At 46.7% G+C, this 26,314-nt stretch overlaps 1 protein-coding gene across 1 annotated transcript in view; it reads right to left on the bottom strand.

Moving 5' to 3' along the window:
- The window catches only part of LOC126534139 (uncharacterized), a 36,504-nt gene extending 12,002 nt beyond the window's left edge, over positions 1-24,502 (bottom strand). The window contains exons 1-5 of the mRNA XM_050181367.2: positions 24,340-24,502; positions 22,484-22,509; positions 14,178-14,324; positions 10,846-10,862; positions 3,778-3,836 (exon numbers count right to left, since the gene is read on the bottom strand). Coding sequence (XP_050037324.2) covers positions 3,778-3,836; positions 10,846-10,862; positions 14,178-14,297 — 196 coding nt within the window. The 5' untranslated portion in view covers positions 14,298-14,324; positions 22,484-22,509; positions 24,340-24,502. The remainder of the gene's footprint in view (positions 1-3,777; positions 3,837-10,845; positions 10,863-14,177; positions 14,325-22,483; positions 22,510-24,339) is intronic.
- Positions 24,503-26,314: the final 1,812 nt, after the last annotated feature.

Genomic DNA, 26,314 nt, shown 5'->3' with positions numbered 1-26,314 from the left:
ATTATCCCTCAAGAGAAAAGTGTAAAACAGCTGCGTCTTACCAGTACTCACGTACGGAGCAGAAACCTGGAAGCATACGAAAACGGTTCTGCTTAAATTAAGGACGACGCGAAGAGCTATGGAAAGAAGAATGATGGGCGTAAGGTTAAGGGATAAGAAAAGAGCAGATTGGGTGAGGGAACGAAGGCGAGTTAATGGCGTCTTATTTGAAATCAAGAAAAATAAATGGGCATGGGCAGGACATGTAATGAAGAGGGAAGATAACCGATGGTCATTAAGGGTTACGGACTGGATTCCAAGTGAAGGGAAGCGTAGGAATGGGTGGCAGTAAGTTACGTGGGCGGATGAGATTAAGAAGTTTGCAGGAACAACATGGCCGCAGTTAGTACATGACCGGGGTAGTGGGAGAAGTATGGGAGAGGCCTTTGTCCTGCAGTGGGCGTAACAAGGCTGATGATGATGATGATGATGACGATGATGATCAAAATTATTCCAGAGTTCCCCACTACGGCGTGCCTCATAATCAAATCGTGGTTTTGGCACGTAAAAACCCAGAATGCAAGGGCTGTCCCGTGGCTTCCTGGTTCAGGGCTTCTTGGGTCACGAGCTAAAACCAGTCTTTACTTCGCGCTTTAAGTTCTCACGTTATTTCACTTGTTTGAAGTGACGCGTTCAGGAGCGGAGAAATACAGATTTTTAGCCGTTCGGGACGTTGCCTTCATCGCACGCGAATCCGGATTGAGACTGCTTCAACACCGTGGAAGGGCATAGAGGTGAGTCTTCGCTTCAAGATTGATGCTTGCGTAGCAGTTAGGCGGAATTCTGCGTACGAATAAGCGTAGAAAATGGACGCTGGGCTGCTGATACTCCTGCAACAGCGAGGGCCAGGAGCATATCGCTCCTACAGAGGCAATCGCGGCACACTACTTTGCAGATAAAAAAGAAAACGCTGGTACCTAGGTTTCTTCCATCTGATTATGTTGAAAGCTGACACCTTTCAACGCGTAATCGCCTGAAAGACCACTCATCCACAATTCAGCAACATGAAGAAAAAATCAATCGTTGGTTCTCCGCGAGAGGCTTTTACGAGTAGAGTTGCCAGCCAGTTACCACCGGCCCTTTGACGCTTCAATTCCTACGTCTGTTGCAGTACAGCTTAGTGAAGTAAACCAAAACCTACCTGAAACCGTACATTTTCTTATGTGAATGCACGTGTAACTGCATTTTCTCTAAAGGAGTGCCAGATAACCCAGCTTGCTTCTCACTTTCAATTATTTTTCCTCGGAAGCGCAGCCACAGGCACTTGCCCTTGCAGTAGAATAAAATATTTGCAGCATCAGACAAATATTGTTTTGATGCCAGTTGTAATTAGTATTCCTGTCTGAGTCCACTGATATTTTCTCACAGTAATCAACCAGTACCTTTATTTCCTGGTCATTCCAAAACTGGCAACGAACATCACGCATTGCTAAGCTCAACTTTTGCCAACAGCAGCAAGAAATAATTTTCCAGGAAAAGTGCTGTAGCCGGTGCACGAACCCAGGCAAGGCCCTTTCTCATGCGGGTCGCACTATAGGTGTCAATTTTCTAATGAGTTTACCTATTGTTTTTTTATTTGAGCGTTTCTTGCGTTTGAATATGGTCTCTGCATTTCTGATACCTACTTTGTTTCTCTTTCAGCCACACGCTTCAGGAGGATATGATCAATGCCGCATTTTTTGAGTTTGGAGCAATATATAGTTTTGCATATGAATAAGTTAAGAGACCATGGTCCTTTTAAATGGTTGCGTCAAATTTAGCTGTGTAGGTTAGAAGTAATCGTTACGTGTGTTATGTGTGTGTGATCCAAGCTAGATCAGCTGTTATCTGTATACGAAGATACCTGTGAGATGCCACAATCTTTAATGGGACCTTATTCAGGTGGTGAGGTGACAATGCAGATGCGGCTTTTGAGACAGATCGCTAATTTGAATCTGGTAATATCTTCAGGTTTAATTCAAATGCCATTGAAAATAATCCAGGTATCACTCAATTTAATCTGAGCCCCAACATTTTTAGTCCAAGTGCCAATAATTTAATCCAGGGCACACCACATTTCATTCCACCGTCATCCAGGTTAATGCACGGACGAACTGATTTAATCTTTTCGCTATCGACATTAATCCAAATGCCATAGTATTGAATTACATTCTCCATCAATTTAATTCTCTTGGAAATTGTTGAGGAACGAATAAATATTGCAAGAAGAGGTTGTAACAGGCGTCATGAACTATTTAATGACGTAAGCAATACTTTGGTGTCCACGCTATATGAGCAGTCTCCACTCTGTTAGTGTCGTCATGGCCGGTTCATAAGCACTTTCGTCGGGTATATCACTCATTCGCTTCTTCTCGAGTTAGGTTTTCGAATGACAAGAGTGACTCACATAAGAGAGTTACGATCGCAATGCACACTGCGTGAGTTGGGTTGTATCATGATATAAGATTTCTTTTCATATTGTTATGCGTATCAGTCAAAATGGTTTTCAAGAATAAAACCTTGTTCACCATTACACAGCCACATTACATAATCACTGAGTGACTCCCGATAGGTCACTTAGTACCTTGGCACGCAGTCCTATGCTCCCAAAATTCATATCAAGCGAAATGGGTCTGAAAGCGTAATTGCGTGCTCAATATCATGGAGTCACAACATTAAGTCACTAGCGACTCACTCGACGTCCCCACCGGGGTACACAAGCTGTGCTTTCCTACCAACATGCATGTCGAATGAAATTTCTTTCAAGGGGGCGAGAACTTGCTCAATATCGGTTTATCAGATGACGTGATCACAAGTGACTCACGCGAAATTAGCATGGTCGTACCCAAGCATGCACTCTCCCAACCTACCCACATGCATCTAAAACGAAATGGCTTTCAAAGCGTGCTATCACACCGTCTCACATGACGCGATCACTAATCCCTCAGCGACGTCGTCACGGTCGTACCCAAGCATGCACTCTCCTAACCTGCCGAAATGCGTATGAAACAAAATGGTTCATAAAGGGCAGGTTATGACTATCCCTAAATGACATAACGTAATCATAAGTGACTTCCTTATTTCTGAGCCGCAATAATTTGCAGCTCCCGTTAACACAATAACCAGAGTTTCATCCAGTAATTTTTGAAGAAAACTCTATGCTGTCAACTACACCGTAAAGAGGATGGCGGACGGGGCCAGTGCTGGCAGATGACTATACATTGTGCCGACCATACCGACCCATTGGCTGGCGCGGAGATTGCACGAGCATACCGACCCGGCAGCAGCTATGAGGATTTAAATATCGATGATATCTTGCCAAGGGTCATGTGCAGCCCAGGTATGCAGAACTGTGTATGCTGTGTTTTGCGAGAAGGGCGATTGATCGGCGCCGTAGTTTTGCAGGAGCGGGCCGCTCTATACACAGCAGTGAACTGGTCGTTACAAGTGACAAGCATGATAGTAGGAGCTCTTCGTCTGATCTTATAGTCTCCCAAAGTTGTCAAGCATTTTATACATGAATAATTCATTACCCTATGCCGATTCTTACATTGGAAAACGCTCGATTATGAGAGGACATGCATGAAATGACGCGCCTTTTTGAAATGAATTATTTTTGTAATTTCAATCCTTGCTCTTTACTTTGTTTATAATGCGTAGAAGCTCTTGTAAGTATTCGTACCAGGCATTTCACAGTGCCGATAGCTTTGGCACGTTAAGAAAGCTATAGAGTGTGATGAAAACTCGCAGAAATCTCACCTTCATCGGCAAGGAGTTTTTCTCCGTGGTATTCTACGTAGAGCCTTAGATCAAACTGCCTGCAAGAGCCATAGTAAGAATAAAGATACTATAATTTACAAAAAACTGTATTCTTACATTGCGCTAATAGTCTCTGAGTACCAAAAATATATTGGCACTGCTGCAGTTTAGGCTTCGCTTCTACGCGTCCTACAATCAGACCAGGTGGAAATCAAGTTACGCGAACACAAAACGGGACAATTTATTAAAATATAAATAACAAAACAGATAATGAGCAGTAGGCCTCCGCTCACAATCTTGACAGCTGCCCGCTATCACCGGCCACCGTCAATGTGGTCTGCCCCGTAGGCGCTCAGGCCACTAATATATATATTGTAGTGGGCAATATGCATATGGCGCTGTGCGGACTGCCACCGCTGCGGCGCGAGACCCGAGCTCGGGCTGCTGATGCGAACGCCTAGGACTCGCGATCAAGCGCTACTTGCGATCACGCGTACGAGCTGCAATAAATCCCCTTTCATTTGGTGGAGCTGCGGGGTGGACCTCGGAAACTGGAACTCCAAAGCCGGACGCTACCGACTGCTACGACCATGCCTGACGAAACCACCCAGGAGGATGCACCACAGCCTCTGGCGGTCATCGTTTCCGGTGCGTTGCGCCAGCGTGATCCTGCCATCTTTAGCGGCACCGATGATCATGACGTGGAGGATTGGTTGTCATCTTACGAACGGGTGAGCCAGCATGACAAGTGGGACGACGTCACCAAGTTGCACAACGTGCTGTTTTACTTAACCGGCGTCGCGAACCTCTGGTTCCGAAACCACGAACACGATTTCGCAACATGGGGCACATTCAAGACAAGTTTCGCAGAAGTGTTCGGGCGCCCCGCTGTGCGCAAGCTTCGCGCAGAACAACGCTTACGGGGGCGTGCGCAACATCACGGTGAAACTTTCACAAGTTACATCGAAGATGTCATTGACTTGTGGAAGCGCGTGAATCCCTCAATGTCAGAACAGGACAAGATAAAACACATTATGAAAGGCATTGATGAGGACGCCTTTCAAATGTTGTTAGCGAAGGATCCGCGTACCGTGGCCGAAGTTATCAATTTGTGCCAAAGTTCTGACGAGCTACGGAAACAACGCATCTTAGCTCGGCGCCCACCGCCCACGGAAGATTCGTTAGCATCATTAATTATTGGCGACAACCACACAACTTTGCTGACGCAAATAAAAGAATTTGTCCGCGAGGAGGTTGCACGCCAGCTCTCGATTTTGCCGACCACGGAGAATCCTTCTCAATGTTTGGCTCCCGCGATCCGACAGATAATTCAAGAGCAAGTGACCGAAGCTCTTCCACCTCCGTGTCAGCCGGCTCCCGTGGCCGCGCCTCTGACGTATGCTGAAGCCGTTGCACGGGCGCCTCGTCTGCCGGGGTTCTCTCCTCCGCCTTCAGCACCTCGCCCGCCGGTGTTCTCTCCTCGGCCTTCGCCTCGCCAGCCGGCGGATCCCTTTTTCAGTGCACAGCAGCAGGGTACAAATCCTTGGCGCAGTGCTGACAACCGCCCAATATGCTATGCCTGCGGTACCCCAGGTCATGTAGTGCGTTTCTGCCGCCGGCGCTGGCCGGCCTTCGTGGGCACCCCACGACGACCCAGCTCCGACTTCCGACCTTTCCGTATGCCTTCACGACCACCACCGGAAGTCTACGCTGCTGATGACATACCGGCACCACAGTCACAGCTCCACGGCACTCGTCGCTCGCCTTCCCCTCGTCGGCGCTCACTCTCACCCATGCGTCGTAGACCCAGTGCCAGTACTACTGAGGCTGAAAACTGATTTCCGCAGTTCCTGAGGCACGAACTGCGTCATCGTCGGAACATCAAAGTCCTCGTTTTTCCCCCGCTAACGTTATTGAAGTGTCCGTTGATGGCATCAAATCTCGCGCTCGTCGATACAGGTGCTGCTGTATCCGTGATTAGTGAGAAGCTTTGTCGTGCATTACGGAAAGTGACCATGAAGCCGTCGGTACCATTGCTTTGAACAGCCAGTGCACAACAAGTACAGCCAGTCGCGATGTGCACTGCCAGGGTGCTGATTCGAGACATATTGTATTCGATTGATTTCTTTGTGCTAACTTGTTGCTCCCACGATGTCATTCTCGGTTGGGATTTTCTGTCGCGCCATCATGCCGTCATTGACTGTGCACGTGCTGAGGTTCAGTTCTCCGTTCTGTGCGATTTGCCATCTCACGACTTTCAAGTTCAGGATCTTAGCAGGATCTGTGTAACTTCAGATACTGACCTTCCTCCTCACAGTGCTGTATTTGTCCCTCTTTCATGCGCATCGCTTGCCGAAGCGACGGTCATGTTTACACCCGCTGCCGTCTTCATTCGCCGCCAGCCTATATTGTTGCCTTTCGCCCTCCTTACGGTTCACCATGGTGCTGCAGAAATACTGATTTCAAACCCAAATTCGTACACTTTGGCTTTGTACTGTGGCGAGACTATTGGTACCATCGAGTCTGTGAACGCTGACGTTATTGTGCATTTCCCAATTACCGACGACGTAGATACTGCCAACGTAACAGCGCTGACACCCCATGTGCCATCTAACCGAGTACCACCGGATGTTTTTTGTCGTTCCATTGCCGATGACCTCAAGCCGACACAACGTGAGCAGCTAATAACTCTTTTAAATGATTTTCACGCCTCTTTTGACTGGAACCAAGCATCATTAGGCCGCACAAGTACCGTCTCCCGCCACATTGATACGGGACATCACGCACCATTACGCCAGCGTCCGTACCGCGTGTCATCCACCGAGCGTCGTGTCATCACCGAGCAAGTTGAAGGCATGCTTGACCGTGGTGTTATCAAGCCATCCTGCAGCCCTTGGTCGTCGCCCGTAGTACTCATTAAGAAAAAAGATGGCTCGATTCGTTTCTGTGTGGACTATCGTCGCCTCAACAAGATTACACGAAAAGATGTCTATCCTCTACCGCGCATAGATGACGCCCTGGATTGTCTACATGGTGCTGAATTCTTTTCTTCTTTGGACTTGCGATCGGGCTATTGGCAAGTGCCAGTGGATGAATCCGACCGCTCGAAGACAGCTTTCATTACGCCTGATGGCCTGTATGAGTTTACAGTAATGCCATTCGGCCTCTGCAATGCGCCCGCGACATTCGAAAGGATGATGGATAACATTCTGCGAGGCCTCAAATGGAAGACGTGCCTTTGTTATTTAGACGACGTGGTAGTTTTCTCCCCTGATTTCACCACTCACCTCTCTCGTCTACGCGAAGTCCTTACTTGCCTTGCCACCGCCGGCCTTCAACTTAACTTGAAAAAGTGCCCCTTCGGAGCCCGCCAGCTGACCATACTTGTCCATGTCGTTTCCAAAGACGGCGTCCTTCCCGTCCCTGACAAACTTCCTGCTGTCGCAGAATTTCCACGGCCGACTACACTGAAAGAGCTCCGAAGTTTTGTCGGCCTTTGCTCTTATTTTCGAAGCTTTGTGCGCAATTTTGCCTGCATCATCGCTCCCCTGACGAAGCTCCTGGCTGGCCCTGGTGACCTTCGCGATTGGACTCCGGCATGTGACCAAGCCTTCACCACTTTGCGTCGCCTGCTTACCTCACCGCCTGTTCTACGCCACTATGACCCGACTGCACCTACCGAAGTTCATACGGACGCCAGCGGCGTTGGTCTTGGAGCCGTCCTTGCGCAACCCAAGCCTGGCTTTCCGGAATATGTGGTTGCGTATGCGAGTCGTGCCCTCACGAAGGCAGAAACCAATTATTCTGTCACAGAGAAAGAATGCTTGGCTATAGTTTGGGCGTGAAACAAATTTCGCCCTTACTTGTATGGCCATCCGTTCGATGTTGTGACAGACCACCACGCGCTTTGCTGGCTTGCGTCACTGAAAGATCCGTCAGGCCGTCTTGGACGTTGGGCTCTTCGGCTCCAAGAATTTGACATTCGCGTCATCTATCGATCCGGGCGCCAACATTCTGATGCCGATGCACTCTCCCGATCGCCCATGCGATCCGACGAAACGCCACCCTCATCCATAGAGTGCCCGGTTGCTACACTTGCTGTTACTGATATGCCGTCTGAACAGAGGAAAGATCCGTGGATTGTGTCTCTCATTGACATTCTTCACAGTTCTTCAACGGCTACATGCCCTCGAGCCCTTCGTCGCCAAGCCACCCATTTCGTGCTACGGGACGCCATCTTGTACCGCCGAAACTATCAGCCGGACGGTCGCAAATGGCTGCTAGTCTTCCCTCGCCATTTGCGCTCCGACATATGCACGTATTTCCACGCCGACCCACAACAAGCTCATGCTGGCGTCCTGAAAACCTACGAGCGGCTCCGCCAGCGCTACTACTGGCGCGGCATGTATTCTTATGTCCGCAAATACATTCGGTCATGTGTAGCCTGTCAGCGACGCAAGACATCTCCTCATACGACGTGGCCCTCTGCAACCTTTACCGTGTCCTGCACGTCCTTTTGATCGCATTGGCATTGACCTTTATGGGCCTCTTCCATGAACTGCTAAAGGAAATCGTTGGATAATTGTCGCAGTAGACCACCTTACAAGATATGCAGAAACTGCTGCGCTTGCTTCGGCTGCTGCTCGCGACGTCGCCGCATTTATGTTACGGCATTTCATCTTACGGCATGGCGCACCGCGAGAACTGCTCAGCGACAGAGGCCGTGTCTTCCTGTCCGAAGTTATGAATAAGCTGCTCGCCGCTTGCCGCACTATTCACCGCACCACTACGGCATATCACCCACAGACTAACGGTCTAACGGAACGCTTCAACCGCACTCTTGGTGACATGCTCACTATGTATGTTGCGTCTGATCATTCCAATTGGGACGATGTCCTCCCTTTTGTGACGTACGCGTATAATACCACCGTTCAGGCTAACACAGGCTTCTCACCATTTTTCCTTCTTTATGGACGTGAACCAGCCACTACACTCGACACCGTGCTACCATATCATCCGGATGCCTCTGAATTCACCCCTCTTTCCGAAGTTGCTCGCCATGCTGAAGAGTGCCGCCAACTGGCTCGCTCGTTCACGTCGGCTACCCAAGGAATTCACAAAGATCGCCACGACAACGGGCAGCCCACACAGTCCTTCGCCGTGGACTCTCACGTCTGGCTTCAGCTGCCCTTCCAATCTCCAGGCCTTAGCCCAAAGCTTGCTCAGAAATATCAGGGTCCGTACCGGGTCGTCGCGTGTACATCGCCTGTGAATTATGTGGTCGAACCGGTGACGCCATCTTCGGACAAACGCCGCCGTGGCCGCGAGACGGCTCACGTCAGCCGCCTGAAACCGTACCACGACCCCCTTATCGTGTCATCCCCTTAGGTCGCCAGGATGGCTCCTCTTCGCCGCGGGGGCAATTGTAGTGGGCAATATGCATGTGGAGCTGTGCGGACTGCCACGGCTGCGGCGCGAGACCCGAGCTCGGGCTGCTGATGGGAACGCCTAGGACTCGCGATCAAGCGCTACTTGCGATCCCGCGTACGAGCTGCAATAAACCCCCTTTCAATATATATATATATATATATATATATATATATATATATATAGAGAGAGAGAGAGAGAGAGAGAGACAGAGAGGCTGTCCCATATAACTTGCGCCAACAATTTAAAAATGAAAGCCGCGTTGGAAGAGAATTGAACCGAACGCATAATATTCGCAATCGTCTGTAGTAATGCAGACAATTTTTTCCGCTTAACTCACTAATTTGGTAAATTACCCAAATTTTTATTTATTGGCTGTGGACCCCAAGTATGGTGCGCAGATTTGTAGAGCACCTTCAGAAACCACCGATCGAGTTGTTTCAAGTACGATACATCTCACTTCATCCTTTTTTCGGGGGTGCAAAGAAGGCCCGCGAGATATGAAATAAAATAATTACACTTGACGGAACTTTCGTGCAGTGGTATTGTGCTGCTCTCAAGCGTGCGTTCGGTGAACAAGCTTGGCTGAATTGGGAGTGGCGACGAGGAAGCGGCAGGGCGTTCTTTACCTCATGGGCAGCGCATTGTCGCCGTCATCCGACAGGAGGATAATTGAACAGCGGCACATGCCCAGTGCATTCATCGTGGAGTTTACTGTGGCGTTGGCGTGAGAGGCGTTCATTGAAAAGAGTCACCTACCCAGTACATTTGTGCTGTAGCCTGCTAATGCGTCGCATTGCTGTCCCCGAGGAACCCTTGTTACGATGTTTCCACTCCGCTGAGCATCGGAGAAATATTAGGGATTCGTCATTGTTGCACGGTACGTTCTCAGTGACACATAACTGTTACCAAAGTAGACATCAAAGACGTTTATTGAAGAGCGGCACGCGCTTACGGGCACATAGGCAGTTTTCCAAGTCGGCGTTAAAGTCGTGTCTTCGAACAGGGCTACTACCCAGTCCAACCTTTACAGTAACCCACGCCGGCCTGGAAGAGGCTGGTTGAAGAGCGTCATGTATGAAGAACTTTGCCACATACTCAGTGACGCAAGTTTGGGCGATTGTTCCTCTCGAATACTGTAACTTCGGCATAGCTGCCCGAGGCACTAACCGTTCGACCACAGACTACGAAGTGGCCCAGATAGCGAGAAAACGCTTATATACAAACATAAATTGATACGTAGCCCCTTGAAATTACGCGAAATACCCTAAGAATGGCTGAGAGGCAGTCTACGATTGGTTTGCTATGGGGCCAGAGTTCGAATGCTAGCAGGGCACTGGGACTTTATTTCTTCATAAAAGTGTCGCAAAACACGTTGGGATTCCAGCAATACGCACCTTGGACATGGGATTCGCATGCATGCATGCACCACGTACACACGTGCGTCACGTGCGTATGTATATGATGCTTCATTTGGTGAGAATAGTTTTCACGTTATCGTTCTAATTGTGTCTAATCAGAACAAAGAAGTCTGCGTTTTCTAATTTGCAACACCAATGTTGTCTTCTGTAGAGACCCACGTGTAGAATAGACAGACTCATGGTATGAAAAAAAAAACAAAAAAAAAAAAAACAGACGTACCTGTGCTCCCACTTGCCCTGAAAAAAAATTCACAATTTGTGAATGCTTGCCGATTCTGGTGCCTCTTCCTGAACATAACAGGACACAATGATTCAAACAAGAATCACTCGCGCTTTGTCTTGAAAATGAACATAGTCGTTATCTCCGGATGGAATTATTTTTTTTTACGACAGCACAAACTACATCTAATTTGTGACCGTCTGACATAGGACGCTTTGTGCATCTTGCCTAGGCATATAACTTTGACTTGTTGCATAAACATTTTTTCACTTGTTCACATGGTGCTTACGGGTCTACCGGACGCGTAGTTTCTTTTTTCAACCTGGCAGTAAGGAAGAGCCACTTCCGCTGTGGAATATAATGGAACACGACAAGTATTTTTAGAGGGCTCGGCGACTACAATGTAACTGAGCTAAATCTTTAGCGCTAAATAGGGTTCGAGGGAGTTTCTTCTCTCGCAAGACGCAGCTTGGTGAAGTTCACTGAAGCGATCTCTTGTTTTTTTTTTTCTTGGTGCGAGCTTCGTCCCTTCAAACAATACCATGCAACAATTTATGTCACTTATTAAAAGGCGACGTCTCACGGATTACGCACTCCTTGTTCACGTTTTATGAACGAACACTTCTATGGGGAGCTCGAAAATTTGACCGACATATAAGAGCATTAAGCATGTAAAAGCGTTACTTTAGGGGACGGTCCACTAGGCTGCCAAACACACTCCGAATAGCTTCCATCGACTCCATTTCGCTCACTGCAGACCATATTCACTTAGGAATTCCCTGTAGCACTGTGGAAGTTCCAGAAAAATTTGGCCAATAGGAAGGCTGAATGCCTCTCAAATTGTGTTTATCCGCGCTGCGTCTTCTGCTCAGCGTCTGCTCTGCCATCCCTCCGGGCTGGTGAATTGACGCAGCAAATGTTTTGTCGTTGTAACCATAAGCTGCGTTTGCTTGATTGTGACAATGGGGTTACGTTTTATCTATAAGCTTCCTCAACAGTTTTTTGCATCCTCCTTAGCAAGTTGTAATAGCGAACGCTTGCGTAAATGCTCACCCGCACCACGTATCCTTGGCGTCTATTTCGCGTATGCTCGCCACCGTCACCAATTACCATACTACAGCAGAGTAATAAATTAGCCATGCAGTAAACAATTAGGCATTTATAGCGCTCTGCATTGTAAGCGCATAACCAGTGCTAATGCTGTGGCGCATTAACTCACTGAAAATAAAACCTCTTTTAGGGTTCAGCACCATCTCCGTAGTCCTAGTAGTGCCAAATGAAACACTCGATATCAATAACATGACCAATCATACCTGATGCTTTGCACTTGGCGTGCAATTACACTAAGCGCTGACTGATTTTACCATTGATTTCTGTCTGTCGCAACTGCCGCGTGGTTGCACTGAGGGCAGACGATAGCAGCCCGCAGCAACGGCAGCTAGCGCGGATGCACTTCCCCACTTCACAGGTGCGGCGCACAGTGAAATCACGTGTCCGTTCTTTATTCTGCGCCATACTATCGTGTGTTATCTTTTTTGTTCACTTTACGGACGTTAGGCAGCCCACGTACCCCCTTCGAGACTCACCCATACAAGTCCGTCAGGTAAAGAGCTTCGCTATGAAATAAATAGCAAGGAATGAAGGAATACAAGCAGATTTGGGCCATTGAGTAGCACGTGTGCGCTAGAGCCCATGAACCTGCCAGTTTTCAAGCATGAAATGATTTTAGTTCCCATTGTCGGTGATCTTCAAGTGACCTTGACTCAAAAGCCAGAGCCATTATTGGGGCACTCAAACGAGATCATCCGGGGCAACCAGTCAGAACATAAACGAAGGGTTGGAGGCCAGCACTGCATTGTTTTAAGACCGCATTATACAGGATAGTTAGTGCGCAGGCAAGTTACAAAAAATATTGCTCCCTAGTTCTTCTCAATGTTCGTTCACAATATCACTGAAGCTGTAACTGTTAATACGCTAAAGTTTTATTTGTCATTTCCAATAGCGACGTTCAAAAGGTAGGTACAGGGCACTATACACTTAGTTGTCATCTTTGGCGCTGAGCTGTCCGCGAGTTCCGCGGCGTGGGTTTCGCATCATTTCGAGAGATGGCGCCACGCTGCGTGCGCGTCCTTAAGGCACTTCTGCGGTGTGGTGTGGTGGAGTGTGCCGTTGCGAACATACACTACGCCCGTTTTAAGCCTTGTGGCTATTTTCATCTCCAACCATTGTCGTTTGCCGGTGGCCATTTAATGCTTACATCTACTCTCGATCAAGGGAGGGTAATTTTTCTTTACACGAAAGACGCAGTGAAAGAGTAGGTAAATTTATAGGATTTCGTTCAACTCTTCACGAAAGTTTCGTTCCACAGATTCCGACATGTTCGTCGGATCTGCATATTTTTTGGGGGAGTGAGGACGAATCTGCTTGGTGAGAGCCCTACCAGCGACTGATTGACCGACCGAGCCAAAACCACGGGATCGTAGGCAAAGAGATCATCAATTTAAAAGAGTCTAGCAGTCTTTACTCACGCAGAGGAACGGAAATCATAGTAGAAAACAGATAGAAAGAGCAAGAAAGGAAAGAGTCATTGCGTGCAGGCGCACGGACGGCGCCACGCAGTCGAAGGAATTCACACAGACCAGTCGGTATGGGTAAGCCCAGTGCAAACGCGTGCTGGGGCAAGATCAAAGGAAATGCTGGCTGACTTAGTGTAAGTCAGTGTAAGTCACATCATGCACTGCAGCCATCTGCAGGTTCATTGACTCGGCAGCGCAGAACTGGCACGCATGCGCACACTGAGAAGTGTTCGGAAGGGCCGCCCAGTTACGGCACCGATGCGAAACTCCTGCGCCATATCTCCTGGGGTAGTCCGCGCTGGCGAGCTAGATTTCTTGTGAGCGGCAGTGGTCCCCGACGCAGCGTGATGTGTAGCTTGCGGCTGTATAAATCGCGCCATCAGCGTTTTCGTGGCATAGTCGATTGTTACGTTGCCCCTTTGGCAAAGTGTTTGCCACGAACTGTATGTATAGAGTCACGAAGGCTACGTAGCAATGGATGCTCTTGGACTATTGAAAATTTCTGGCACTTATATAAGAAGACATGTTTTTGTTCACATAGCCAATAATGTTTGACAGAGTTTTGACCACCTAGAGCCTTATCGTTCAGGGGTTCTAACGCAGCGTTCTCAGGACCCCTTTCCGAAGCACTCCCAGAAATAAATCGATATCACAAGTTGTGGCTCTCCGTGTTTCTCGTCGCGTGGTTCCGAGCTCGTATTCCCCAGCGATGAAGGGTGCGCTCCTCTAAGTTTCGAGAAGCGCGAAGCAACTCACATTGACCAATCTTTGATACTTCACGTAGCGGTGGTAGTTGTAATAAACGGGTTCCACCAGCGAGGACACAAAGCATCTGAAGGTGTTCTGGTCGAATATTGTAGTCGTTGTGCCCACCATGACGAGGTCTTCATTCAGACTGAGCAACTGCAAGAAAATAAAGGAAATCTTGAGATAAATAGAATACATTCCTTTTTATTAGTGATGGTAACGAATAAGAAGGAATTTTCGTTTGTACTTTTTTTGTGAGCGACACTGCGAAAACACTCCCCGTTAAATATAACTGGGAAAATAATTACTGCTACGAAGTGTCTACTACTTCTTGTTCTCTGTGATGATCTTGTTGAGTAATTTAATGACATGCAGGTACATTAGGTTTAGAATACGAAGGCCATTTCGAGCAATTGGGCAACAAGCTCCACTGTTGGCGCAAGTTATAGAAACAACGAGTTCTTGCATGATATTTCACAGAGTCCCCGTTCATGACGCTTCAAGAAATAGTCCCCAGAAAATGGTTTCTACGCACTAAGGCAAGCCCTACATACCTACTGGCGCTCTTTCTCATGGTCATATTGACACATCCAACAGCAAGCGAAGCTCGAACTATGCGAGCGCTTATAGAAATGGCCTACATCATAAAGCGCGATTCTGCACAAGAGCCTGGTTTCAAAAGAAGCCACTAGTGCCATTTTTCAGTATATCGGTTTGGAGTGTTTAGTTCAGAGCTTGTCTCAAGATAAGAGAAGGAGACATGTACCCCCACTAACCAGCAGTTTTGATAGTAGATATTTGCATAGAGTATTAGCAGGCCATGGCAACCTTTAACACACCCGAACTCTGTCGAGTGAGGCTAGGTTAGCAGGACACTTTGAGCAACTATCAGGCACTGTTTGGGATATCATTGGCCTTAGTGCGATTAGAAGAGCTGGTGAAGCTTGTACAGCACTGACCAAAGGCCATGTTTGGGATGCCTCTGCTATAGAGGTCTCCCAGATAAGATGCAATACGGGGTAGGATTCCTGATCCATATGGACATAGCGGCCAACATTGACGATTCTACAGCATAAATGACAGGGTAGAAATAGTCGTAGCGACACTTATTAAGAGGTACAGATTAAAAGAAGTACAAGCCTTCACTGCAACATACAGTCATGATGATGATTAAGTACGTCAGCTTTATGAAGATGTTGAATTGACGATGAGCAAAGTGCAAGCTCAGTATACTGTAGTAATGCGGGACTTAAATGCAAAAGCGTGGAAAAAGCCGTCTGATGAACAAGCAATTGGTAACTACGGCGTCGAATATATGAAATCTGGAGGAGGGATGCTGATAGAATTCGCGGAAAGAAATAAGCTGCGAATAATGAGCACCTTTTTCAGAAAGCGTAGCAACAGAAAGTGGATGTGAAAAAGTCGTAATGGTGAAACAGGAAATGAAATTGATTTGGTAATTTCTGCTGATCCCTGCAGTATGCAGAAAGCTGATGCAGTATGCAGAAGACAAAGACAGTGATGCATAGCCGGGAAAGGGAACAAGAGTTCAGGATCGTCAGTTGGCCGCTGAAGTCTGTGACGGAGTACATTTACCTAAGTCAATTACTCACAGGCAACACTGATCATAAGAAGGAAGTTTACAAAGAATAAAAATGGGTTGGAGAGCATACGGCAGACATTGTCAGCTTCTGACTGGAAGCTTACCACTATCATTGAAAAATAAGATGTACAATCAGTGTATTTTGCCGGTGCTGACATATGGAGCAAAGACTTGGAGACTGACAAAGAATCTCGAGAACAAGTCAAGAACCGCGCAAAGAGCAATGGAACGAAGAATGCTAGGCATAACAATAAAATACAGAAAAATAACGCTTTTGATCAGACAGAAAACGGGTATAGCCGATATTTTAATTGATATTAAGAGAAAAAAATTGAGCTGGGCAGGTCACGTAATGCGCAGGTTAGATACCTGCTGGACCATTAGGGTTACAGAATGGGTACGAAGAGAAGAAAAGGGCAGTCGACCATGTAAGAAGACTAGGTGGGGCGATGAAATTAGGAAATTCGCGGGCACTAGTCTGAAACGATTACGCAGGACAGGGGTAATTGCAGATCGCAAGGGGAGGCCTTCTTCCTGCATTGGACATAAAATAGGTTGATGATTCTGAAAAAATATCAAGCAGAAGATCATTTGTAAGTTTTCTCGAACTACAAAAGGGATCACCCTGAAATGTTCGGTAAGAAATGTATAAATAACGGACGACGCGCATAATTGGCCTGTGGGATTAGATTTGACGACCGAGGACTGTCCGCCCCCAACAATGTGGTTCGAGTGTTGCTTTTATTTCTTCGCAAACGTATGTGGTATGAGGTGAAGGATGCGCAAGTCGCCCTTTTCGCAGTGTTTGTTTCCTCACCGTCACTACAATGCGACATTGTTAACAAGTTTTTCTTGAGTGACTACAGGGTTATCCTTTTTAGGCGATATACGCACAGCTTCACGAAGCAGCTAGCATACGTAAGATCGTTTCATTGAAAAAAACTAAGAGGGGACCGAAATCGTAACTGACGTGATATGAAAAGTGCTGGTCACTGGCAATTTCTTTTTCTTCTGAGATTACTCTTTGAATCCAGCCTCAGAATTATTTAATCTTTATTATCGCCTATTATCCCAGTGTTGTTTTTGAGTATCGCAGTCGTTGCCGACCTTTCAGCCTAACTATATGGTGTGACAACGCACCTTGTAAGAACTAAAAGTTGATGATGATGATGAGTATAAGTTGTTTTTTTTTTCACAATGACCAGGGAAGGCGAAAAAACGCCAACTGATAAGTTCACGAAGTGAATAAGCGACTACAGTGGAACTCCTCTACAGCGAGATGCCCTGTATGGCGAAGGACTTCGTAAGTCCTGGCCGAATTCCTAGACATCGCGCGTATCCTAAGTGCATCGAGAGCGAAGACCCCTACAACAAATTGCCACTACATCGAAGGAATATAGACGACTCCCAGTGCAGATTTCTTTCGTTACAACGAGCACACGTAGAGGCGTCACCTCATCCCTGCGTAACAGCCACGAAGAACAGCGCACGTAAGACGGCCACCATGCGGCAGGGTTCAGACACCGCAGTAGCTAAGGTAGCCTCTGCCCACCCCCTCCCTTACCATTCCTCTTTGCTCTGTCTTACTTTTATCTGACGTGATCACCTGCTCGGAAACATCCCCCAGGCAACCAAAGACGGGGTTGAGGCAAATGTCGACAAAAGCAGCAGTTTGTCTGCAGACTAACGAACACTTTTAACGAGGGTACCATTCGACGCTCTGCAACTATGGCTTGAGTCACCTCGAGACTTCGCCGCAGTGGATGGCGCGAACCTCACTGTCATAGCTTCAGATGCAGTCGATTATTCCGTTGAACTAAATGTACAGAAGAACACTATTGGCATAATTCACTAAGTATCCCTTGATTTCATGGTATTTCTTTTTTTTTTGCAGATCGTAGTTAGCCTTCTCTATAGTGAGTGGTACGGTGCGCGAAATTTACAACGAAGTGACCTATATAACAAGGCTTTTTGGAGGTTCCAAACGTTTTATTATATCGGCGTTTCACTGTACTGCTACGTAAGCTAAATAATTGCCAAGCTTACGGAAGTGTATGCTTAGGCCACGGAATTAAGGCCATTAAATTTAAAGCAGCCTCATTTAGCCAAATTTTCACGTCATCCTTCCACGTCCCATCTGGTTTCCTCTTTTTCGCTTTACCCTAATCCTCTTTTTCTTGTGGGGGAGCACGGTAGAGCAGTTCGAGCGCTCCCCTGTTGTAGTATGAAGAGGATGCCTTAACTCGGGGCCAACTCATATTTATTCATATATTTGTGAAATGCAGTAATGCTCTGATTGAACAATCGCTCAATCAATTTGAATGCAATTCTTTGCAATTGAAACATAAAGCTGAAATATACGGGCTGCAGGAAGGAGCATTTCGATTTACCGCTTTTGACATTTCAAGCGATTTGCCGAAAATATTGGAATTTCAAAAAGAAAGCACTAATGCAAAATGTTTAAAATCTTTAGCTCTGTGACAGTAGCCGATAACGCCGTTCTGTAAACTACATCTGTTGGAGCAACTGAAGCGGCCAAATAAGATACAACCGTCTACAGCTCACGTCAATTTGTCACAATGTTTACGACACTTTCGCAAACGTCCTACTCACAAATTTGGGATATACTTCACCGGGCTGTATAACACATTAATGTTGTCGCCTTAAGAGGACTCAAGTAGTGCAGTTTACAAACTTGCGTTATTATTTTTTCATTTTAATGACTTACAAAGTTGTGAACTTGATGCTTCGGCGCGTAGAAATTTCACGATGTACAAGACTTAAAAGTAAATGATAACCTAAATAACTAATACACTTGCCAGAGTCAGTAGACTTCAACTTTCTTTTAATGCAAAAAAAACTCAACAAGTTTGGTGCAGTGGATGACAAGCAAAACGATGTATCATACTCCATTTCATGTATTTAAAGGTGGAGTTCAGGAGGTAGACCTTCCTCCTAAAGTTTCTTTCTGTCTTGCTTGCAACGTCAACGTACTATCATGTTCAGTAAGAGCTAGAACGTGGGACCATTGTGCCACGCGCTTTCGCGTTGTAACTCGTACTGAGCGCGATAGTAGACGAGTATAGCCTCCGAAAAAAAATTCAGTTGCTTGCTTACGAAAAACAAATATTTCACGCAGACACTCCTCTGGGAGTTTTCTAAGTATGCGTAAGCATTGTGCCTCTTGTTCATCTCTATGCAGCCCGGTGTCATTATTAATATTATGAAGCTTGATCCAACCAGTATAAAGATTATCAACCCTGATTACCATTATTCGTGCACACTGTCATCGATATCTTTCGAAATGTCAGTGAATGAGCATTTTATGGCGAAATCAATTATATCGACACTCCAAGCGAATTTTGGCCGTCGTCGTTGCCGTCGGTGTCGGCGTGATTTTTCTTCCATATTTAGTTAAATGTTTACTATACGCGAGGCCATGCTGTATGACATGGGGTATTTGCGGGTTATCTTGCCACACCGTTTTATCACTAAAGTCGCTCATGTCCGGTCTTAAATTCCTGACAAAATTGTTCCACAGAATTTTCAGCATCGCCGCCCACAGACAAATGTAATGAAACAAAATAAAGACAGCGCATGCATTTTTTCTTAAATAGTCTCAGAGTTAAATCTTAAAAGTGCGAAACAATAACAGAGCTCCAATTTGAAAATGCTGTAATTTTATTGGCGCGGCTGTGCACTACATCCGGGATCGGCCTAGTAAAAAGGTTTGAAACATATCTGATAGGTTAAAGTGGTGCGAAAGTCGCTAAGAAAGACACTGGCTTTAATTAAGAAACATAAATGAAATTGTCCGATGGCAAGATTCAAACAGATGACCGCTAGGAGAACAGCTCGTTTTTTATTTCGTCAGCTTACGTTTACTTCAATTCATGCTAGCACTACAGCTACGAGTCTTACGCTTGATGTAGTACTCTTGCATGTTGCAAACGTATTGATTTCTTGTCTCTTATGGCGAAACTACGACATATTTGCCTGCTATCACTGCTAAACTATAATGTAGAACGATTCATGATCACTAGTGATGCATTCCTAGCACCTCCTAACTGTATATAATAAACTTGAATCGCCGTTTGGATAACCTTTAATTTGTTTTCTGTGAGTAACACTGATCTAAGTTCATCATTATAGTGATAGAGACTCTAGTAGCCGTTATTATCAGAAAATTTGCTTATCTAATGATACTTCGATAGATACCTAGTTTTATGACATGTCATTTGATATGCATGATGTTATAGTGCCTAAAGCAGTGATAACACTGAAGTAAACATAGTAAGTAACTTGTTCTCACTAGTAAGTATGGCCTATTAGTTATGCGTATGATGCAGTAAATTGCTAATTTAATAATAATTTGATTAGTCTCAATGACGACGTATGCAACTGAAGGCTACTGAGAGCAGCAGTAGAAAAAGTGACTCATATTTAGTAGTGATCAAGGCCTACCATGTCTAGTGATCACCACCGAGACACTTGCTGTTTCGGTTGATACGCGTACACGAGGACTTAATACAAGTGTCACTCACTGTCTTAATTGTCCGATAATGACATTTCCTGTGTGCGAAAATTTGTCTTCTGAGTTGCTCTCAAAATAAAAAAAAGGTGTCTAAAGGCCGTCATCCGTTATGTGGTAGGAACGCTATTGGTCTCCCTCTTTGCCCTTGTATCTGGAATTAAAGCCTGAACCTAATGAGAGCAGCGTTCCGGGCAAGTTGGCAATTCATTACTCAAGTATTATTGCGCAACAAAAACGACACTGCCGTGTCTTTTTTGTTGTGAAATAATGCTTGAGTAAAGCCTCAACTCTTCAATTAACACAAAATTTCAGTTGCCTAAAATTTAAACGTTCTTGAAGTGCGTTACTTGGGTTAAATTCACAGCTATTCAGATTAATCCGGCTGGCGTTTGGATTAGATTCAATGGTACTTGAACTAAATTGTGCGGCGCTTGGAATGAAATGACTGTCAGTTGGATTAATTTGAATGGCGCTTGGACAAAATTGAGCGGGAAAACCTGTAGGATTATTTTAACTTAGTAGCGCTGAAATATAAGGTTAACTCGCTCGTTTTTTGCAAATTATTCAACTGATCGTTGTAATTCTTTCCTACTGAGCCTGTTGGCGTTCCTAAAATCTAGCTGACAAGCTGCGATTCATGAGCCTGCGCAAGGGTTGTAACTTTTGTTTTAATATTTGTCTGGCAATTTATTGTAACGTTAAATGGGTGTGGTGGCGTTTCAAACGGGTTTCGTCTCATCTCCTCTGACGGAAACAGCCTCGCCTGAAAACGATAGCCCTTAAGGTTTCTCCTAATGAAATACGTGTTACACTATTGCATACTAACAAGGTAGCCAGAACTACCGCTTCCTCAACTTCCACCTTGCTGTTTTAGAACCTAAGATTCATGTACTTACACCGCACAGCATACAGCATTCACTTAAACAACAATATATATATATATATATATATATATATATATATATATATATATATATATATATATATATATATATATATATATATATATATATATATATAATGCTGCTGCGTACTTGGCCGCGCACAACAGTGAAAATGGACTGCAGGGCACTCTACCACACACATATTCTAGAATCTCCGAGTAGCTTGTTGATAGACGAAGGTTTTTGGTACCTAGATGCCCACTTTTAATACGCAGACTGTAGGGAGAATCTTTTCGAGAGTCTGTTTCGCTCGCAAACGAAACATTCATATAAACATATTTATACTTTTTGTGCGCAAACAAACAGGGACGAAGAATAGGGGCAACACAAGGACGAGCGCTTTCTAACAACTGGTTTTATAAAAAGTATAAATATGAATATGTTCCAACTAGGCCGACTCGCAGTTATGCTTCAATTCATATAGATGTTTAAGCATTGCACAACTACACGATGTAAGGTTCGTGGTTTTATCAGCTCTGTAAATTACATCAAATTACATCACATATTCGCTTATTAAATTAGCAGTCATGACGTCATGCTCGCGCAGACAAACATGAACAGATCTCACTCGATGGCCACGAACGCTCGCTGTCACAACGCTGGCGTGCTGAAGAGCGCAAACAGAGGCAAGCGAACGCTGCTACTGCCTCTCCCTTCAACGCGTTTCTGAAACTTGGGATTACGCGACGTCCAGCCCTAGACGCATGTGCAAAGACAGCATACATGCAACCGTCAGCCATGTCGGTTCACTCTCTTTGCATCCACCGGAGATCACCTCCAAGTTAGGGCACTGGCGATGCACGGTCGGGCCAGAGGAAGAGACCTGCGCTAAGCTCCCTCCCTCCTCCTCCCACCTCCCCACCTCTTGGACGCTTTATCACGTAAGCAGCAAGATTGGGCACGAATCAAGCAACCATCCTTCTAAGCTCGCCCCCACAAGCTTCACCTCACATCCCAGAATACAGCGTGTGATATGATCCATGTAGCAATGGTACTTTAAACGGAACCTCAAGGCCACGACGACGGAGCAAATTCGGCTGAAGTGTCTATATATTTGATATAGCAATAAAAGCACAGAAGTCTGCCTGAGGTAACAGTGCTCCCGACTGTTAATCAGCTCAGAGGGAAGAGAAGATCAGAAAAAAAGAGGAAGGAAGGCATGAACAGGATAGTGATCTACAAGTTCTACTAGGGATGAGTATAAATTACTTGTTATCTCGTAAATATTACTTACCTCATCTGGCTTGTGCGTCCTGAAGACTTTATTTGCATTAGATATCCAAGGTTTATGAAAAAGAGAGAAAAAACCAGCAAAGATAGCGAAACATCACATTGTTCTGGCGCAAGCAGCTGCTATACAAAACTGTGCGCTAGTGGTTATTGGACTAGCCAGGCATAGGAAGAAGGTGAGATTTGTGGGGGGCTCAGTGAGCAAAAGGGAAAAGATATAAGGAAAAACAAAAAGAAAAAAAATCACGTTTCTTCCCGCTGTTGACACGATTAACAAACGCTGGCAATAATCAAATTAAGTGTTATGGTACATTATGGTCCGCACTATGTGGAAGCTTTTGAAAGCATTGGCAACGGGTACGCTTACCGATATTTCCACTGTTCCTTGTTGCCATTTTTCGTATAGATAAGTCGTCGCAGCTGCACGAACGGAGTTCGAGGTGAAATAAACCACACACTAAATGAGCGTATCGCTACATCTCGAATACTCTGTCTCGCCTTGTTCATGAAACTGCGTATAAATGTTTTCCGCGCGTCTTGTACATAAGGTAAATGGGAACATATTTGTGCGCGACTAATGCGACTGTAGTCGCCTTATCTTTTTTAAGAATGTGAGTTCTGGGTTGTGATTTTTCAACGAAGCCTATTGTAACCTCATATGCCCCTCCTACGCAAGCAGCGCACTGCAATATCGTGAAGGTGATAAGCATTTTTATTGATGGCACCATATATTGAAGCGGGAAGCATGGTCGTTGCCAGTAGCACGAAGCGGTGCATATCCTTCCTGCCTGCCTGATTTACTTGCACTGCTCGTCTGCCTGCATGTCTGCTTACCTGCCTTTCCTACGATGGTGTGAAAGTTGGTGGGGATGGAGGTGGGTTTCGGCGCCTTTGTACGGGCATTCACCTGCTTCTTCGTTCCTAAGCCTCTCATTTTTTACCGCCGATGGATGCCGCGGGAGGCTTTTATCACAGAGTGGTTTGCGGCGGTGTAGCTCACACTGCTGCCTGCGGCGAATGTGAGGAAGAGCTCTCTCGGACAGCGCTAGGGCACGTGCATGCTGTTGCTCTCGTCCTCCGGCCCCTTTGTTTGGGCATCATCGGACATGAGCTCGCTTGCGGCGCCTTTCATATACGTCTAGCGCGTACCTTGTTTTGCTCCGTTTCCGAACGCTAAGCCGAAGAGCGGTGGCGCCTAGTGCTTGCGCGTGGTCGTAATGCGCCGAGTCGTAATCAAGCCAACGGAGATTGCCCTAGCTCTCGCGAGTCGGCCCATTGTCCGTAGCGAGAGTGTGCAGCATAGCCTCGTGAACAGGTTTCCCTAGCGCCGGGTCGCGGGGAGCTATCCTCCTGTACCGATGTGCCAGCGGCACCCTATTCTGTATTTCGCCCTCTGCCGGAATGGATAAGGGAGGTAGAGGCGTCAGCCTGCTGCCGGCGGTTGGCGGGGACCACTTCATCGCCCTTGGAGCGGGAACCCCTTTGATTCCCGAGCGAACCCACGAGCGGACTTTTGTCCAGCGCAGGATGTCGCAGGAGGCCAATGAACTGTTTCCGTTAACTCAGGGCAATACTGTACTTGCCGCGCCGCATTCAAGACCCTTTTGCAGTCTGAGCGTGCGTGAACGCAACGGCGCGCAAGATAATGCAGGCGACGACTGACGTGGCCTTGTGGCTCGCTGACCGCGAACCCGCAGCAGTCGGTACTCCCGTAAGATACCAGGCACCCCCACTGCGCGGCGGGCATGTGAGTCCCCTCAAACTGAAGGATACGATTGCGCATTTAATTGGTTCGCGCTAGCCGAAGCTTCCACTCCAGTGCTAGAGTGTAGTAGCCAGCGTTTACCTATAGGTACTTACCGCAGTCCCTGTACGGCACGCAGTAGGCGTCCCACCTCTGGTATGTTCCCGGCACACATGCACACCTTTTTCTAGTTCCGCTGCACGGCCATCTCTCCACTCCAGGGCACAATTTTCCGGGGATGCCCTCATGATGATAGCAATGGACTTTGTGCTCGTTGTGTTTGCAGGCTGAAGTGATGAGAAAGGAAAAAAATCTCAACTTGTGGGTGTGTCTCGTTGTTTGACAAATGATGTGAGCCTCACTAAATCGGTCACATCTCCAATAAACATAAGTAGTAAAGTAAAGCCCCGCGACTAAAAAATGTGAAAAATTAGCAACCACAAGTATGGGAAAACGTAGTGAAGCGTCAAGGCTAGGCGTAGCCCACTATTGCCGGTTTAATGAGCGAGAAAAATAATGACTAAGAATAATAATTAGAACAAGGACCTCGATCATTTGCTGGTCACAACCTTTTATTTTCCTTTTCCTTATATTTTCTGCAATTCCGATTACATGCAATTATTTCTGGGTTTGTTGTCTTTTTCATTGCAAATTGAAAGCGGGCGCACCGCGCTCCTGCAAACTATAAGAGTGCTCGATATAGCTACCGCGATGAACATCCAATAATATACTTTGCGGAAATTAGAAGCATCCGTATGGGCACACAAAGGTATGTCTGCGTAGAAGTATGAAAAACGGTGCAGACGAAAAGCTTCTTACGACAATTACTATACCATAGGTTGGAAAAATAAGCCAAAATCTGTCTGACTCAGTCACATGATACGTAGGGTGTCCGACGTAACTTGAGCCAAACCTAAAAAAAACATGCGAATGTCCCGTCACTCGGAGATATTCAGATTATTTTTCTACTTCCACTTAATTACATAATTAACATCTTCGTCATACAGTCATCGTCATACCGTCCTCGTGATGCCGTCGTTCTCGTTCTAACGTCATCTGATCCTGGTCATACCATCGACATAACGCCGTCCTCGTCACGTCATCTACCTCATACACTCGCCTTCATCGTATCGTCCACAAGACATCGTTGTCGCAGGGTCGTCCTCCTGTTATAATCACCATTTGAATTTCGTCATCGCAGGGTCGTCACGTCGTCCTACTCATAAAGCTGTGGGAGGCGGCGCGAATAAGTAGCCGCCGCATCCGCGGTTTGTTTAGGCCGGCCAGCCGTGGTGCTGCGGGATCTCTGGAGCGGCCGACACGCGACCTCTCAGGTCGAGCGCGCCAGCGTGGCCTATTCTCGCACTACATGCAAGCGAGCCCTCTTCTTCACATGTTTTGAGGGCGATAGTCGCGCGTCAGTGTTCCGGCGCGTGCTGACGACGCGTGCTGACGATTTGCACGGACGGGTGGACGCAGGTGCGACGACAAGACGTGGAATCACGTGACGGTTCAAATGGCAAGAGCTGAGTGACTGAGCGCTCGAGGGGGCGTAGTGAGCAAGCATGGTTGCCCGCAAGTCCTTGTAGAGCGGGGCCGGGGGGTGGCAGCAGGATCCTAGAATGCAGCCGGAGCCTGGAACCTCGTTGGCACGGAAGTTGCTGTCCATGGTATCAATCGTCACTTGGTATCAATCCTCATGCTGTCCAGCTAGATGAACCAGATGTCTCACATATAGATGCAGAGTTCACGGACACCCTAAAACCAAGGGACGTCTGCCGGACTGTGTGAGGCCACGTCCCTCTCGCCTTGGCATGGTTGGTGCGTTGACACTGTCATGGCGGGGTTTGGTCGTCCGGGCCACCAATTTGTGGGAGACGGCGCGAAGAGGTAGCGGTCGCCGCCACGGTTCATTTAGGTTGGCCAGCCGTGGTGCCGCGGGATCTCTGGAGTGGCCGACCTGCGACCGCTCAGGTCCAGCACGCCAGCGTGTTCTATTCTCGTGCTACATGCAGGCGAGTCCTCCTCTTCTCCAGCGACCATGGAAGCGATAGTCGCACCGCTGCAAAGCCTTTGGCTGCACCAGCGTAT

This window comes from Dermacentor andersoni, chromosome 7 (assembly GCF_023375885.2).
Source record: "Dermacentor andersoni chromosome 7, qqDerAnde1_hic_scaffold, whole genome shotgun sequence".
NCBI classification, from domain to species: Eukaryota; Metazoa; Arthropoda; class Arachnida; order Ixodida; family Ixodidae; genus Dermacentor; species Dermacentor andersoni.
The sequence above is the reverse complement of the archived record's forward strand: the minus strand, read 5'-3'. Positions and strand labels throughout refer to the sequence as shown.